This window comes from Vulpes vulpes, chromosome 15, assembly GCF_048418805.1.
Source record: "Vulpes vulpes isolate BD-2025 chromosome 15, VulVul3, whole genome shotgun sequence".
In the NCBI taxonomy this organism is placed as follows: Eukaryota; Metazoa; Chordata; class Mammalia; order Carnivora; family Canidae; genus Vulpes; species Vulpes vulpes.
In genome coordinates, this window is record NC_132794.1 from 63416287 (window position 1) to 63432560 (window position 16274).

Sequence of the window (16274 nt, forward strand, 5' to 3'; positions counted from 1 at the left end):
GAATCTAAGAGATACAAGTTTTTTCTTTTTTAAATCTAACCATAATAGCATTATCAAATCTAACAAAATTAACAATATGCCTAATAGCATCTAAAAGCCAATCCGTGTTGAATTTCCTCAACTGTCTTTTTACAACTGGTTTATTTGAACCAAGTTTCGCACAAGGATCCTCAACCCATGGTTTGCTTTTAGTTGATATGTCTTAAGTTCTTTTAATATGTAACATCCTCCCACCCCCACCTATTTTTACACTATTTATTTGTTACAGAAATTGGGTCATTTTGTCAACAGAATTTCCCACATTGTCTTTGGCTGACTGTATCCTAGTCAGTAAATAATTTTTTTTAATGTACATTAATTTGCTCCTCAGCTAAATCCAAGCTCCTTAAAGGAACTACATATTCTTGATATCTTTGTATTCCCAAGGAGGCTAACAGTATTGGGTCAAATCTTGATTCTTTAAGATTAGATAGTCTGGTTTAAGCACAGTGAATAATTTTAGAAAAACTTTTATGCTCTCTCTTGAAGTTCTTGAATTTTGTCAATGGGGTTTAAAATCAGAAGAGGAATGCTACTCTTTATAAGATCAGGAAAATCACAGAACTTTAGCATCTGCAGGAAAATGACAAAAATCAAATGTCTTCACTTTCTGGAAAAGAAAACCAACTTCCAGAGAGTCTGTGACTTGCCAGAAACCATATGCCCCAGTATGAGCAAATCGAAGACCAAACCCAGGTTTCCGGGATCTAAAATCTGGTGCTCTTCTCTTTCTGCTATGTCAAATCAATGTGGGAAACAGTTGTAGCACAGGCTTCAAGCTGAGAACTGAATAAATACAAGGGAACACATCTCAAACACATGAACCCAACACAAGGCACATGTGAATCCAACCTATTGTAGAAAGACTAGCTTTATATTTAGAAAGTTCATTCTTACCCTTAACCATATCAAATATTAAAGGAAATCTTACAGCTAACTCAAGTTCTAGCCATCTCTTTCATTTTATACCACCTCTTCTGTTCTCTAAAACTAGAAGCACGCACATGGACATATACACTAAGTAATAATGACTTTATCATTTTTCTCCCAAATTACACATCCTATGAATTCTGAAATGATTATTACTAGACTTTAGAATAAAGTCAGAAAATCTCTGAGGCAATATTTACTACACACTGGTTTTTATCTCATATAGAAATATTGCTTTAAATAAGCTAGAACATGTAGAAAAGGTGCTATTTAAACGCAAAAATGTATTAGATACATCTCATTATAATTTAAGAAATAAATTTCCTTACCATAATACCTACAAAACAATATGTTCTTTTTTTTAGACAACTTCAATCAGAAACCTTATTGTGAAAACCTGGTTTACAAGTAAAGATCTATATAGCACTTCTACATTAATATGTTTTAGAAAATAGTGATATAACAACAATAACAAAAAATGATACCATCAATATAATTTAAATCTGCCCTTTTGAAATAAATAGAAGGCCTTAAAGGAAAAAGCCAGTAAATATGAGTAAAAATTGAAATCTGGGCCTGGTCAAAATTTAATTTTTACTCTGAGACAGGTTCTGTGAAGAGAATAAAACAGCAAGCTACAGACTGGGAGAAAATATGTGCAGATCAATATCTGACAAATGACTAGTATGTAGGCTATGTAAAGAATTCTCAAAACTCAACAGAAAAAAACAAAATCCAGTAAGAAACAGCCAAGAAACATGGACATTTCACCAAAAATATACAGATGGTAAATAAGCACATGAAAAGATGAACATCTTTAGTCATCAGAAAAATACAAACTACAAACACAACCACAAAATATTACTATATACCTATCAGAATAGATAAAACAAAAACAATAAAAATGCCAAAAGCTGGCAAGGATGCAGAGAAATGAGAGCACTTACAACTGCTGATAGGAATCTAAAATAATATAGCCACCCCAGAAAACACTTTGACAGTTTTGTATAAATAAGAGCAAACAATTACTTTATGATCAACTGGATTCCAGGGCATTTATCCTAGAGAAATGAAAACTTATGTTCACATAAAAAAGCTGTACACAAATGTTTACAGCTGCTTTATTTATTCATAATAGCCAGAAACTGAAAACGGCCCAGATAGCCTTTAACAGGTGCATAAACTTTCTAAATATAAAGCTAGTCTTTCTGGAATAGTTTGGATTCAAATACACCTTGTGTTGGGTTCATGTGTTTGAGATGTGTTCTGCTGTATGTACTGAGTTCTCAGTTTGAAGCCTATGCTACAACTGTAAACAAACTGTGGTACATACACACCATGGAATACTACTCATAAAAACAAATTCCCGATATAGGCAACAATTTGAATGAATCTTCAGGGAATTCTGAATGAAAAAAGCGAACTTCAAAGGTTACATGTTCTATGACTACATTTTAGAGTGACAAAATTTTAGAAATAAAGAATGCTTTAGTATGGCAGGTGAGGGGATACCAGGAGAGAGGTAGGTGTTATGCCCTCAAATTTATTTTGGTGAAACAGGACAGAGATCCAAACAAACATAATACAGGGTAGAATATTTAGAACATATTAAATGCCACAAGAGACACATAATAGATGAACAGATAAACAAAATGGGGTAGTATCCATACAATGGAATATTATTCAGCCATAATAAGAATGGCATTCTGATACCTGCTACAATTTGAATGATTCTTGAAAGTTTTACGCTAAGTGAAATAAGCCACACACAGAAGGCCAAATATTATATGATCCCATCTCTATGAGATACCTAGAACAGGCAAATTCATAAGAAAAAATAGATTAGAGGTTACCAAGTAGGAAGAGAGGGTAACAGGAGTTACTGCCTAATGATTACAGAACTTCTATCTGGAGAGATGAAAAAGTTTGGAAATGGGTGGTGGTAATGACTGTAGATCACTGTGAATATACTTAATGCCACTGAATTGTAACTTAAAGTTAGTTTAGATACAAATTTGGTATATTTTTATTTCTATTATACATATTTTGTATCTTTTTTTCTTTACCATAAGGCAAAAAACAATTACACAGCAGCTTTATTCATATTAGCCCTAACCTGAAGAGCCCAGGTGTTCATCAGTAGAGTGGATGAACAAAGTGTGATATATTCATACAATGCAATATTCACTACTCAGCAATAAAATAGAACATTAATGATGAATCTCAAAACACGCTGAGTGAAAGCAGCCTTCCACAAAAGATATAAACCATATGAAGTAAATACTTATATGAAGTAAAACAAGCAAAACTGCTCTACAGTGAAATATATCAGAATAATGGCAATTCTCAGAATTGCCTTTGAGTATCTGTTGGGGGCAGAAATTGACTGGGAAGGGAAATGAAACAACTTTCTGGGGTGTCAGAAATATTCTGTATTTTGAAAGGTGCATAGGATACACAGGTAAATGCATTTGTCAAAGTTCATTGGTAGACTTACTGTGCAACATTTTACTTATGTTAAAAAAAAAAAAAAGAACCAAAAACAATATTGGACTTTAGTTAATTATATAGGCTGAAGTGTTTAAGGGTGAAGCATACTGATGTCTACAATCCACTTTAAATTGCAACAACAACAACAAAAAAAGGGATTGAGAGATGGATAAATTATAAATAACTGATAAAGTAAATACAGCAAACTTTTAATAGTTATGAAATATAGGTGGTAGGTGCATGAGTGTGTCAAGTTTTCTGAATGTTTGAAAATATGTGTTGGGAAAACATACATACCAACAAAACAGTTGTTTCTCTTCTTCTCAAGAACTTGGCTTATATTTCTAATACTACAGAGTGAGAATTTATTGTTGTTAAGTTTGTCCCCGGATGTTGCTCTTGCATACATGATGTAATTGCCATTTTCTTTTTGTCCTAAATTCTTAGATTCTCCTGGAGTGCACTCTGTTCCAGAATCATGCTGCCAAACAGAATATAGAGTTTCATAAACAAGAAGTAACATAAGGTTTTCAGGTCATCTGATTAAATGTAATTTTCTCACAAAAAGAACAACAGAAGCTTGTAGACTCTCCTCTAAAAAGATCCTACAATTGCTTTAGACTGTGAGAAGGAAAACAATTTGCTGCTCTTTAGGGGTCACTGTCTTAGCAGGGAAGGAAAAATGAGTGAAGGTCTAGCTACAACAATTAACAGCTCTGTAAATAGGGAGTAGAATGGAGGACAAACCACCATAAAGTCCATCAAAAATAAGCTCTCCAGGGACACCATTACTATACTAGTTCAGAGAAGACAAGAGGGGAAAGACAGGAAACAAAAGAGAATGGCACAAGGCTAAGTACATACAAGATAGTCATCTAAGAGAGCTGACTTATTAACTTGTGCATAAGAAAGATAAGTAAATGCTATTTTTTGGAAGATTGATTATGTATGTATGTATGTATGTATGTATTTATAAAGGAGAGAGAGGGCAGCCCTGGTGGCCCAGCGGTTTAGCGCCGCCTTCATCCTGGGGTGTGATCGGGTCCCACAGTGGGCTCCCTGCATGGAGCCTGCTTCTCCCTCTGCCTGTGTCTCTGCCTGTGTGTGTGTGTGTGTGTGTGTGTCTGTCATGAATAAATAAATAAAATCTTTAAAAAAAAAAAAAAGGAGAGGGGAGTTGGGGGAAGGAAGAAGGAGGGAGGGAAGGAGGGAACCTAAGGCCGACTCCACACTAAGCACAGAGCCCAACAAGGGCCTGGATCCCACAACAAAGTCAATATATTTCCATGACCAGCCCTGAGATCAACTAACAGACTACTACCAGACCACAGAAGCAACCTTGCTTTCCCTCCTCCCCAGGAGATACACATTTAAGAAAACAACCAACCAACTTCACAATGCTCCTCAAACAACAATTCAGAACAATTCAGAACAATGTCAGAAAGGGGAAAATACTTGGGTCCTAGAGTAGCAATCCTATTTAATTAAACTGTGATTTGAATATGTAATAATTCTACCCTCCAGAAAGAAAGAATGCCTGAGAGTATGGTATCATGTTTCTTCTCAGAGCCCATCGAAATCCTTCAAATTAGAAGCAACTATTTTTTTTTTAAGATTCTATTCTTTTTTTTTAAGAGTAATTTCTACACCCAACATGGGGTTAGAACTCATGAACCCAAGATCAAGAGTTGCATACTCTTCCAACTGAACCAACCAGGCGACCCCTGAAGCAACTATTAAAAATAGGACCTCTACAATCACATTTATTCTTCTGGTACCTCTTGCTGTTCTCCTGAACCTAGATTTAGCATTTAACAACTCTTTACTATTCTCCAATATTGCCTTGCTTTATGTTTTCATTCTACAGAATTCAATTTGGTTTATGATAACATAGGACACTAGAGTTATTCTCAGCATTAGAACTTTAGAAAAAGAAAGAAAACATCCCAACACTGTATACCTCCTGATATTATCACAGAATATTTTTTTTTTTAAGATTTTATTTATTTATTCATGAGAGACACACACAGAGAGAGAGAGAGAGAGTGGTAGAGACACAGGCAGAGGGAGAAGCAGGCTCCCTGCAGGGAGCCAGATGTGAGACCCAATTCTGGGACTCCAGGATCACGACCTGGGCTGAAGGCAGCGCTAAACCGCTGAACCACCCGGGCTGCCCCACAGAGTATTTTTAATTCAAAAAATATTGTGTCTCCCAATAGCCAAACTGTGGAAGGAGCCTCGGTGTCCATCGAAAGATGAATGGATAAAGAAGATGTGGTTTATGTATACAATGGAATATTACTCAGCAATTAGAAACGACAAATACCCACCATTTGCTTCAACGTGGATGGAACTGGAGGGTATTATGCTGAGTGAAATAAGTCAATCGGAGAAGGACAAACAGTGTATGTTCTCATTCATTTGGGGAATATAAATAATAGTGAAAGGGAATATAAAGGAAGGGAAAAGAAATGTTGGGAAATATCAGGAAGGGAGACAGAACATAAAGACTCCTAACTCTGGGATATGAACTAGGGGTGGTGGAAGGGGAGGAGGGCGGGTGTTGGAGGGGAATGGGTGACGGGCACTGAGGTGGACACTTGACGGGATGAGCACTGGGTGTTTTTCTGTATGTTGGTAAATTGAACACCAATAAAAATTAGTTTAAAAAAAATATTGTGTCCAATATTATACAAGGAACTAAAAATATAAAGATGATTTTAAGTACTATCTCTAGCTCAGAAGCCTATATTCTATTTAAAAGAAAAAGCATATTTTGATATCCCTGGCTCTCTGCCCAATAAATCCATTACAGGTATCACTAATCAGGGTGCCTGGCCAGCTCAGTTGGTGAATATGCAACTTTTGACCTCAGGGTCATGAGGCAAAGAGCTTGTCTGCTTGCTTGATTATATACATACATAAACAAACAGGTATCACTAATCAGTTACTACTTTATTAGCCCAGAGGATATTGTAATGGATCATCATTAATGGGCATGGAAGAAGGAACAAGCATGCCAGCTCTCTGTACTTATTCTCAGAACGGGATAAACAAGCACATCAGTAAGCAAAATATAAAACAGAATACAAAGGCCATCTTGACTGCACCCCAAAAAGCACTGAGAAGTCAAATAGTTTCATAAAGAAACTGTAAGTTTGACAAAACAACAGACTTTTCTCTGACTATAAAAATAATATATACTCTTAGAAAATTTAGAAAATAAAAAACATTAAAAATTTCAATCATAATCAACCATGAATAACTACTATTAATATTTTGGTCTACTTCCTGACTTGTACCTAGTCATATCATATTTTAATATGAAATTTGAACCACTTATATAGTTATATACGTGGTTTCTTTCAGCTTAACAGTATAAGGCAAGCACTGATTTTTAAATGACTGCAGAGCATTCCAGGATACTTTCCTACAGTGAGGCCATTTGCGCTGCTTAAAACTTTTTGTTATTAATAAAAAAACTGCAATGGATACATTTTTAATACAAATAAATCTTTGACAGATTCTGCATTTTTCTTAGTTGGATTCCCAGAGGTAGAGTTTCTGAGTTAAAAGGTCAAATACTTTAAGGGTCTTTATACATAGTGACAAATGACTGACAAAAGGACTCTAACAATTTCCATTATATAACAAGATGGATCAAGATTTCTGTAGGCAGAGATGGGAAGGAATCGGCTTCCTGGCAGAAAGAATTTTAAAGGACTATAAATTACTTAATTTGACAGAAGAGGGCAGTTAACACTGGAAATATACTTGAACCCAAATGATGGAAAACTCTAAATGCTAAGATAAGGAAACTGTATCAGCGATTATCAGCAGGTACAGGAAGCAAGGTTGTAAACTGAAGTGACATGATCAAAACAATCAGAACTATAACCTAGGCAAAGATTAATTTGGTAAGAGCAAACATATTGTTAACTTTCATGCTGAGAGATAGAAACTTGTCTCATTTATGATTACAACTTCCCAAGACAAAGCTTACAACAGAAGTGCAATAAAAATTTGAGGGAGGAAAAATAAAATATAAGAGATAGTGTGAACCACTCAGAGAGAAAGTAACCCTGACACAGTTCAGATATACAACAGGAGAGAGAAAGACAGATTTCAGATAAAGATGTCAAGGGAGACAGGCTCAGGAATTTATAGTTCTGGCTGCTATTACTATTAAATTATTTATAAATACTTACTAAGCACTACTATGGATATATGGTAGCGTAAACAATATGCATAGAAGAATGAGGTATGATTGAGCATAGTACAGTCATTAAAAGTAGTCTGTATGAGGAAAAGAAGCAGGGTAGGCAAAGAATGTGAACCAACTTATCCATTAAACAAAAAGCTGTAATACAAAATTAATATATTAAAAAAGGGGGATCCCTGGGTGGCTCAGCAGTTTAGCGCCTGCCTTTGGCCCAGGGCACGATCCTGGAGTCCCGGGATCGAGTCCCACGTCAGGCTCCCGGCATGGAGCCTGCTTCTCCCTCCTCCTGTGTCTCTGCCTCTCTCTCTCTCTCTCTCTTTCTCTGTCGATCATAAATAAATAAATAAATAAATCTTTATATAAATATATATTAAAAAATACTCCTAGCAACTGTGTGGAGAATAGATTAGACAGGAAATGAAGAGAGAACAGATTAGATTCCCTACTCCAAGGGCGGTCTGCAGACCAGGGGCAACTACGGCACCACCTAGGAGTGTTTTAGAAATGCAGAAACTGGGGCACCTGGGTGGCTCAGTCAGTTTAGCATCCAACTCTTGATCTCAGCTCAGGTCTTAATCTCAGGGTTGAGAGTTCAAGCCCCACACTGCAGCCTACTTAAAATAAAAAATGCAGGAACTTACCACCCCCTCAATGGAATCTGTATTTTAAGATCCTTGGCAATTTGTATGCACATTAAAATTTGGAAGGCCCTAGCCTAGAGGATAGAGAAGTAACTGAAGGGTACTACAACTCCCCTAATAAGTGTTGGAATCAAGGGGACAGGAGAGAAAAAATATTTACTTGCCGTTGGAAAAAAACCAAACTGACCATAAGTAATAGTTCTCTGCTCATCTCTACAATTTCAGTTACTCTTTTAAAGAACAGATCACACAACGTGGGGTGCCTGGGTGGCTTAGTAGGTTAAGTGTCTGTCTTCAGCTCAGGTCATGATCCTGGGATCAAGCCCAGACAGCGGCAGACTTCCCACTCAGTGGGGAGTCTGCTTCCCCCTCTCCTGATACTCAGTCTCACACACTCAAGTTAAAAAAAAAAGGGGGGGGGGGGGGGAACTGATCACATAATATATATTTGTTGCAAAGAGAAACTGCTTTTGGCTTTAAACCTCTAGTGAGAAAAAAAAATACATCAAGCTCAAGTACAAAACAAACGAAAAGATCACAAAAGCACTCAAGAGATAGAGAGATTAAACTATTTCAATAGTTTATCCAAGAGATGCCTGGGTGGCACAGCGGTTGAGCATCTGCCTTTGGCTCAAGGCATGATCCCAGGATCCCGGATCAAGTCCCGCATTGGGCTCCTTGCAGGGAGACTGCTTCTCCCTCTAGCTGTATCTCTGCGCCTCTCTCAGTATCTCTCTCTTTCTCTCTGTGCCTCTTGTTAATAATTAGATAAAATCTTTAAAAATAAATAAATAAATGAATGAACGGTTTATCCAAGAGTGCTGATAATTTCTGAGTGCCTAGGTGGCTCAGTTGATTAAGCATCTGCCTTCAGCTCAGGTCATGATCCCAGGGTCCTAGTTCCAAATCAGGCTCCCTGCTCAGCTTCTCCCTCTCCCTCTGCCCCTCCCTGCTGCTTGTGCGCTCTCTCTCTCAAATAAATAAAATCTTAAAAAATTATCTAGCAATTTCTGATAGGGACTTATAAGAAGATGCAAATTAGTGAGATGCCACTTCCATTTTAAAAACTGGGAGAAAATCAGAGAAGTACATTTAAGGATTTTAAGCTCCAACTATATAATCTTTTTCTAAACTCACAAAAATTTCCATTTTTTACAAGTGATATGGTACAGATAAAACGAATTTACGTATAGTTGTCAAATAAAATTTTCCCAAGTTTGTTATTTAATAAGCCCTACCAGAATCACAGAGTCTATCCTTCAGTAGTTTCTATTTCTGTGTGCATTAATCCTTAGGTCACCTGAAAATATGATGGACCAAGTATTAAATGACACCAAAGAATTGTTAATTTTGTCAAGTATCATAATCACATTTATAGTTATTTAAGAAAAGGTCTAGTTTTTTAGGGATGTATAGTGAAGTATGTGAAGATGAGTAAATTCCCTTCTAATACAGTATCAGGGACCTGAGACAGAGCCCCAGCAGGGGCTTCATGCTGGGGTGGAGCCTGCTTAAGATTCTCTCTCCAGCTCCCTCTGCTTCCCCCACCCCTGCCCTGGCTCGGCTCACATTTGTGCAAAATGACAATGAAAAGTGATCCTCATTCAACAGATATTTGAATGACTCATGTACTAGGCACTGTTCTAGGACTAGCAGGCAGAGAAGGGATTAAACAGACAAAATTTAAAAAAAAATAAATAAAAAATAAATAAAAAAATAAACAGACAAAATTCCTTGCCTTCATAGAATCCTGCACTGTTGTGCTTACTCTTCTCATTTAACTCAAAAATATTCTATCTTCCTCCTTTTCAATAGTGTCAAGTACATTACTGTGTTCCAATATAAAAAAAAACTAGCCAGTCAACTACATTTCAATGAAAACAAAAAAAAAAAAAACTAAGCATCCATATGTATTTGTTTTCAATGTAAACAAACAAATCACTCAATATAAAAGTTAATAACTTTTAAAAATCTAATAATTAGGCAATACTTACTGGAGATCCAAAGTTATGTCCAACTTCATGAGCAAAAGTAATGTGAGAGACTTTGGGAGGTACATGAGATCCATAATTCTGAACAGTAATAATTCCAGTGTTTAAGGACTTCTTCTTACCATCTGAATATAGCTTACTTTTTTCACATATTCCTCCAGAACTTCCTAATTCAAAATAAAAGATGGCTAAATTAGCATCTATTTACTCCCCAAAATAACTTTCTAATATATGCTATATTAAATTAAAATATTTTATATATCCTACATATATCAAATACTCAAAAGTTTCTTTAGTCCAAGGTTAGGAAGACATTTCAAATAGAAGTTTTAATGGTACACATAAAGAAACTCCCAGGACTTAATATAAGGCTCTTCAGAAAATGTTCTTCATGATTGAAATATTCCCCAATTTTTGCTCTCATTAATTTATCAATACAAATATTTAAGTTTCTGCTAAATTTGAATACATCCATATTTATACTGTCAAAACCTATACCTTCTCATTTAAAAAAAAAAACAACTTAGGGACGCCTGGGTGGCTCAGTAGTTGAGCATCTGCCTTCGGTTCAGGGCGTGATCCCAGGATCCTGGATCGAGTCTCACATCGGGCTCCTTGCACAGAGCCAGCTTCTCCCTCTACCTATGTCTCTGTGTCTTTCATGAATAAATAAATAAAATCTTTAAACAAACAAACAAACAAAAAAAGCCAGCTTAATTTAAATGAAAGTGGAACAAAATATTCTTGAGTAGATTATGAGGAAGTCACTTCTACAAATAATAGTAGTAATGCTCAGGAGTATGTGATTCACTATCTTGACAGGCAATATACAATTTTTTTTTCTTTTTTAAAGAAAAGAATTAGAGTTTCCAGGGGCTGATGAGAAAGTGGGAGGGATAGGGTAAGATTTGTAAAAGAGTATGAATTTCCAGTTATAAAATGAGTAAGGTCTAAGTATCTAATGTAACATAATGACTATAGTTAGTAACATTGTATTATACAAATGAAATTTGCAAAGAGTAGAACTGAAAAAAATCTCACCAAAAACAAATAAATATGTAAGGTGATGTATGTGTTAGTGGGGGAATCCTTTCACCATGTAGGTGAACCTCAAATCATTATGCTGTATACTTGAAATTTCTCACAATTTTATTTGTCAGTTATACCTCAATAAAGCTGGGGGGGAAAGAAAAGAAATACGTCCACAGGGCAAAAAAAGGGGAGTGAGAGAGAATGAAGGATAGAGGGTGGGACAGAAGGGGAAGAAAGCAAATGTGGAAAAATGTTGACTGATTAATCTATCAGGATTTCACTGTACTATTCCTGCAACTTTTCAGTAGGTTTGTAATCTTTTTCAAAATAAGTTCAAAAGACCGAATTACAATTTTCCAATGTGTCTTGAGAATACCTTCAAATTCAAAAAAAAAAAAAACCTTATTAAATCACTTTGTAGTTCACCTGTTCAATAATAGGAACTTTAAAGCCCAATACCAAAATGAAAATACTAATACATCTAAAGGCAGTTAATATAAGGAATTCAAAAAGAACACTGGGAAAATCAGAAACTGGCTGGCCAATCTATGTCGATATGTACACTGTATTGAGAAGAACATAGTTCTTTTAATAACTCTGTTAAAGACTTTTAGTGAGAATTCTTTAGTTTACATTCACATATAAAAGGTTTCTCTCTTATTTTTTTATTAAAATACAATCAAGGGACACCTGGGTGGCTCAGCAGTTGAGCGTTTGCCTTCGGCTCAGGGCGTGATCCGAGAGTCCAGGGATCGAGTCCCATATGGGGCTCCTTGCATGCAGCCTGCTTCTCCTGTCTCTACCTCTCTCTCTCGGCCTCTCTCTGTGCCTCTCATGAATAAGTAAATAAAATCTTAAAATATAAAAGAATAAAAAAATAAAATACACTCAAATGTTAGGACAGTCTAATAAATGATAAAATTATTTCAAGTTAGCTTTCTATAACACAAAGTTACAACCAAATTATTAAACCATTAAAAAATCTGATGTTTATAATCCCAGATAAAGCATATAATAGAAGGCAATTTCAAAACAGATTTGCAAGAATGGCATGACACTACAATTGCTGCCCTGTTAACAGAAATTTGAATTACCATTATGAATTTGGAAGCTAAAATAACAAGCTCTGCAGTAAACTGAAAAACTGAGCCATATGCAGATTTTAACCAGAAAAAGATGGAGAACCTTTATTATATTCAGAAGTTACTACCTTTTCTAAAAGAAAACGGAACAGGAAAAAAAAACAGCAAATGATTCATGAATAACTGATATATTTTCTTATGCTACTTATACTTTTGAAGAGGAGTCCTAAGAACTGTATCACTATTTCTAGAAACTAGAAAAGATATGAATAAGCATTCTGAATGTAATAATATAGTCTACATATTATAGTTTTAAACAAATAATAAATCAATATCCTGCCTTAGTGAAGATTTGTCATATGCAAATTGGTCCAATGCAGTACTGTGAAACTTGAATTAAGCATAGAAGGCTCCACACTGTAAATCTTTATCAGTTAAAAAAAGAAAAAAATAAATAGCATGTATTAAAAACTTTGATTATATATTTTTCTGTATTTTTAAGGTCTATCTAGCTTAAGGGAAAATCAGACATAAATCTGTATGTACTCTACTGAAATATACTCCTTATAATTCACATCTTATTTAACATCTTAGTAAAAAAATGCTTTTGGTTTTAACTATCACTTATAGAAAACTCTAATATTTCTTACAAACTAATAACATATGTTAAAATAACCAATTATACAGAAGACATAAAATGCTATATTTAATTTTAGAAGTTATGATTTAATATTTTTTTGGCAGTAGTGCACTGTTTTTTGTTTTAATTCCAATACAGTTAACATACAGTGTTATATTAGTTTCAGGTGTACAATAAAGTGATTCAACAATTCCATACATTACCCAGTGCTCAGTTACAGCTTATTTTTACAAAACACTGCAAGTAGTTCTGATGTGCCAGAAAATCTATCAGTGATATGACATATACCTATAGCTAAACCATAGCTTCAGTTCAGTAATTGCTTTATGTTATACCATTTAAAATTTTACTGCATGTAGTCATCATTGCAAAACAAATTGTGAATAATGAGAAGGGTAAAATTTTATTAATCTGAATTAAAAGCTATTATTGATGGATGGATGGCTCAATAACCGACAAAAAAGTATAATGACTTCTTTAAGTAAAAGCATTTTTTAAACTACAGTACATCCTGAGAGCTAAAGTCACAGAATATCACTCCTCCACTTTAAAACGTACCCCTACCCCATCCCCCAAATTAGAAAAACTACAAGGTAATACCGTGATGGAGTCCACAAATACAGTTTTGATGTGAGCAGGCCTAAATCCCTAAACCTTATCATGCAATATTAATCTAAGCAGTAATTTTGAACAGACAATAGTAACACTCCCTGACAAGTTATTAGGAAATGTCCTAGGGCATTTCTTTGCCTTTCATGTCTGAAGAACATTACTCACAAGTAATGGAGAGGGACCAGAGATGTCAAACATCCCGCACAGAACAATCCAGACCTACATAAAATGCCCATATTAAATGTCCTGTTGTAATATTCTAATGATGTGATTATCCCAGCCTTAGAATTAGACTTTTAAACAACATGTTAAGAATCTGACAGGCTGTGGGTTATCTTGAGAACCCTGTATTGAGTTCTGTAAGCCCTTAAATCCTAATATGTAATATCAAACTAAAATTTCTAAACTAAGAAAAACAAAAAGAGACTATTGCTAACAAATAAAATGTCTCAAAAATGTTCTTCACAAATAGTCAGAGGAATATTGAATTGTTTAGGATTAACTATGGAGATGAATTCCAGAGCAAGCCTTACTTGGTAGCCTGCCCCAAATGAGACTATGTTCATTAGGATAACATTAAGAAGGATAATATATGAACAAAATGTACCTTAATATATTTTTTTTTAAAAACTGGCCCCTCTCAAAAGGCACATTAGATGGGTACCACAAGTAATTTAAAATTAAGAAGATTATTTGATATAAGGACATTACAAAACACACACACACACACACACACACACACACAAAAGGACATTACAGAATCAATGTTTCAGTCTCTAAACTAAATGATGAGAGACTAATGAACACAGTCTCTTCTGTTTTTCCAAATTCATATCCTAACTTTGTTTGGAAGACCAGACTCCCCTTTTTTTGACTATCTTTAATCTCTGTATAATTTTAAATGGGAGCCTCCAAGTCAGCCCCATTCACTAATTGTTTCCACTTATAATGGAGTTGGGCAGGAGGTATGGTTTTCCTGATTAAAGAAACCCAAGGCAATACCCAACTACAGTATGATATTAAATAAGAATAAAAAGTATTGTAAGAAGACTTAAAGACAAGAAACCTCCTATTCAAATGTTTCAACTTTCACTGCTTTTCCCAGAGTCAGTGAAAACTACAGCTAATAATTTGAGTAATATTCTGTGAAAATTAACATCACAACAAAATCCTTCCCACCACCTAGTAAAATATCTGCAGAATTAAATTAAACTAAGCTAAATAAAACAAAATCAAAATTAAGCCAAATAAAAATGAAAAAATTAAGAAGCAGTAACAGACCATAAGAAAAACAGATCAGCTATGAAATGGTACTTTTTAATAAGATAATCATATGCATTACTAAGATTTACAGGCAGAATTTTACAGTCTTAAAGAAAGGACAAGAGAAGAAATTACAGTGAAAAATAAACACGGTAAAGCAAAATGATTTACCTACATTTATAGAGACAGAAGAGACAGGAAGCTAGTCTCCCAGCTCCCAAACCAGTGCTCTTCCCCATTATGCCATGACAACTACCCAAAACAATGTTTAAATATTAAATAGTACTTTTATAACTCCTCGCTCTTTAAAAAAAAAAAAAAGATTCCAATAATACAGAACTACTAAGATGCAGGAAACATTTTAACTTATCAGAAATGTCTTAGAGAAAGCTAGAATATTAAAGTATATAATACTTAGTAAAATAATTACCAAATCTGCTAAACCTGAGTCAGAAGGTCCAGACTCTGGGTTCTGTGTGAGCCTGGGTTGGTCACAAAGTCTTGAAACCCAAGTTTCCTCCCTTCTAGAATGGAGGAGGTTAACACCAATATCTCAGAAGGGTACTGAAATAATAAACAAAACCAAATATATATTTTTCCTTATTAAAAAAATACAATGTAGGGTACCTGGGTGGCTCAGTCAGTTAAGCATCTGCCTTCAGCTTGGGTCATGATTTCAGGGTCCTGGGATGGGCCCTGTTTTGGACTCCCTGAGCCTGCTTTTCTCCCTTTCCCTCTGCCCCTCACTCTGCTCGTGCTCTCTCATATACTCTCTCTCTCCCTCAAATAAATAAAAATCTTAAAAAAAAAAAATACAGGAGGGTACGTGATGTAATGAGCACTGGGGTATTACATAAGACCACTACCTCTGAAACCAGTAATAATTATATGTTAATTAATTAAATTTAAATAAATTTTTAAAAACTTTTTGTCAAACTGGAAAAAATTTTTAATTTCTAAAAATAAAAAAATATAATGTCAAATATAAAACAATTCAGGTAGTCAAAGGACAAAGGGAAGAGAACAAAATTGTCAATGTCATGTTAAGATGATCACCTTATACTAGAAAACATTGAATCAAAAAGACAAAGATCCCTTCTCTTTTCTACTCTGGTCCCCATTCTTCTGTCCCTCCCTAGCCCCTTCCCAACTGCTCTTGGAAAAAAGCTTCTAAGAACTGGAGCTGGGGGTTTAACACAGATTAAAGGAAAAGGGCATCTGATGAAGAACCTATGACAAAAATACAACTTCTGTGTCCCACTTTCAATCCAAACTTTTGCCCACTGCTGTTCAATAAAATGAGCAGTATCATAAATGGTGGTCCAAATATCA

The 16274-nt window shown here is 35.0% G+C and overlaps 1 protein-coding gene across 1 annotated transcript in view; it reads right to left on the bottom strand.

The window, feature by feature from the left end:
- Positions 1 to 16274, bottom strand: part of ADAM10 (ADAM metallopeptidase domain 10) — a 128823-nt gene that overhangs the window by 19736 nt on the left and 92813 nt on the right. Inside the window, exons 9-10 of the mRNA XM_025999677.2 lie at positions 10317 to 10480; positions 3757 to 3940 (exon numbers count right to left, since the gene is read on the bottom strand). Coding sequence (XP_025855462.1) covers positions 3757 to 3940; positions 10317 to 10480 — 348 coding nt within the window. The remainder of the gene's footprint in view (positions 1 to 3756; positions 3941 to 10316; positions 10481 to 16274) is intronic.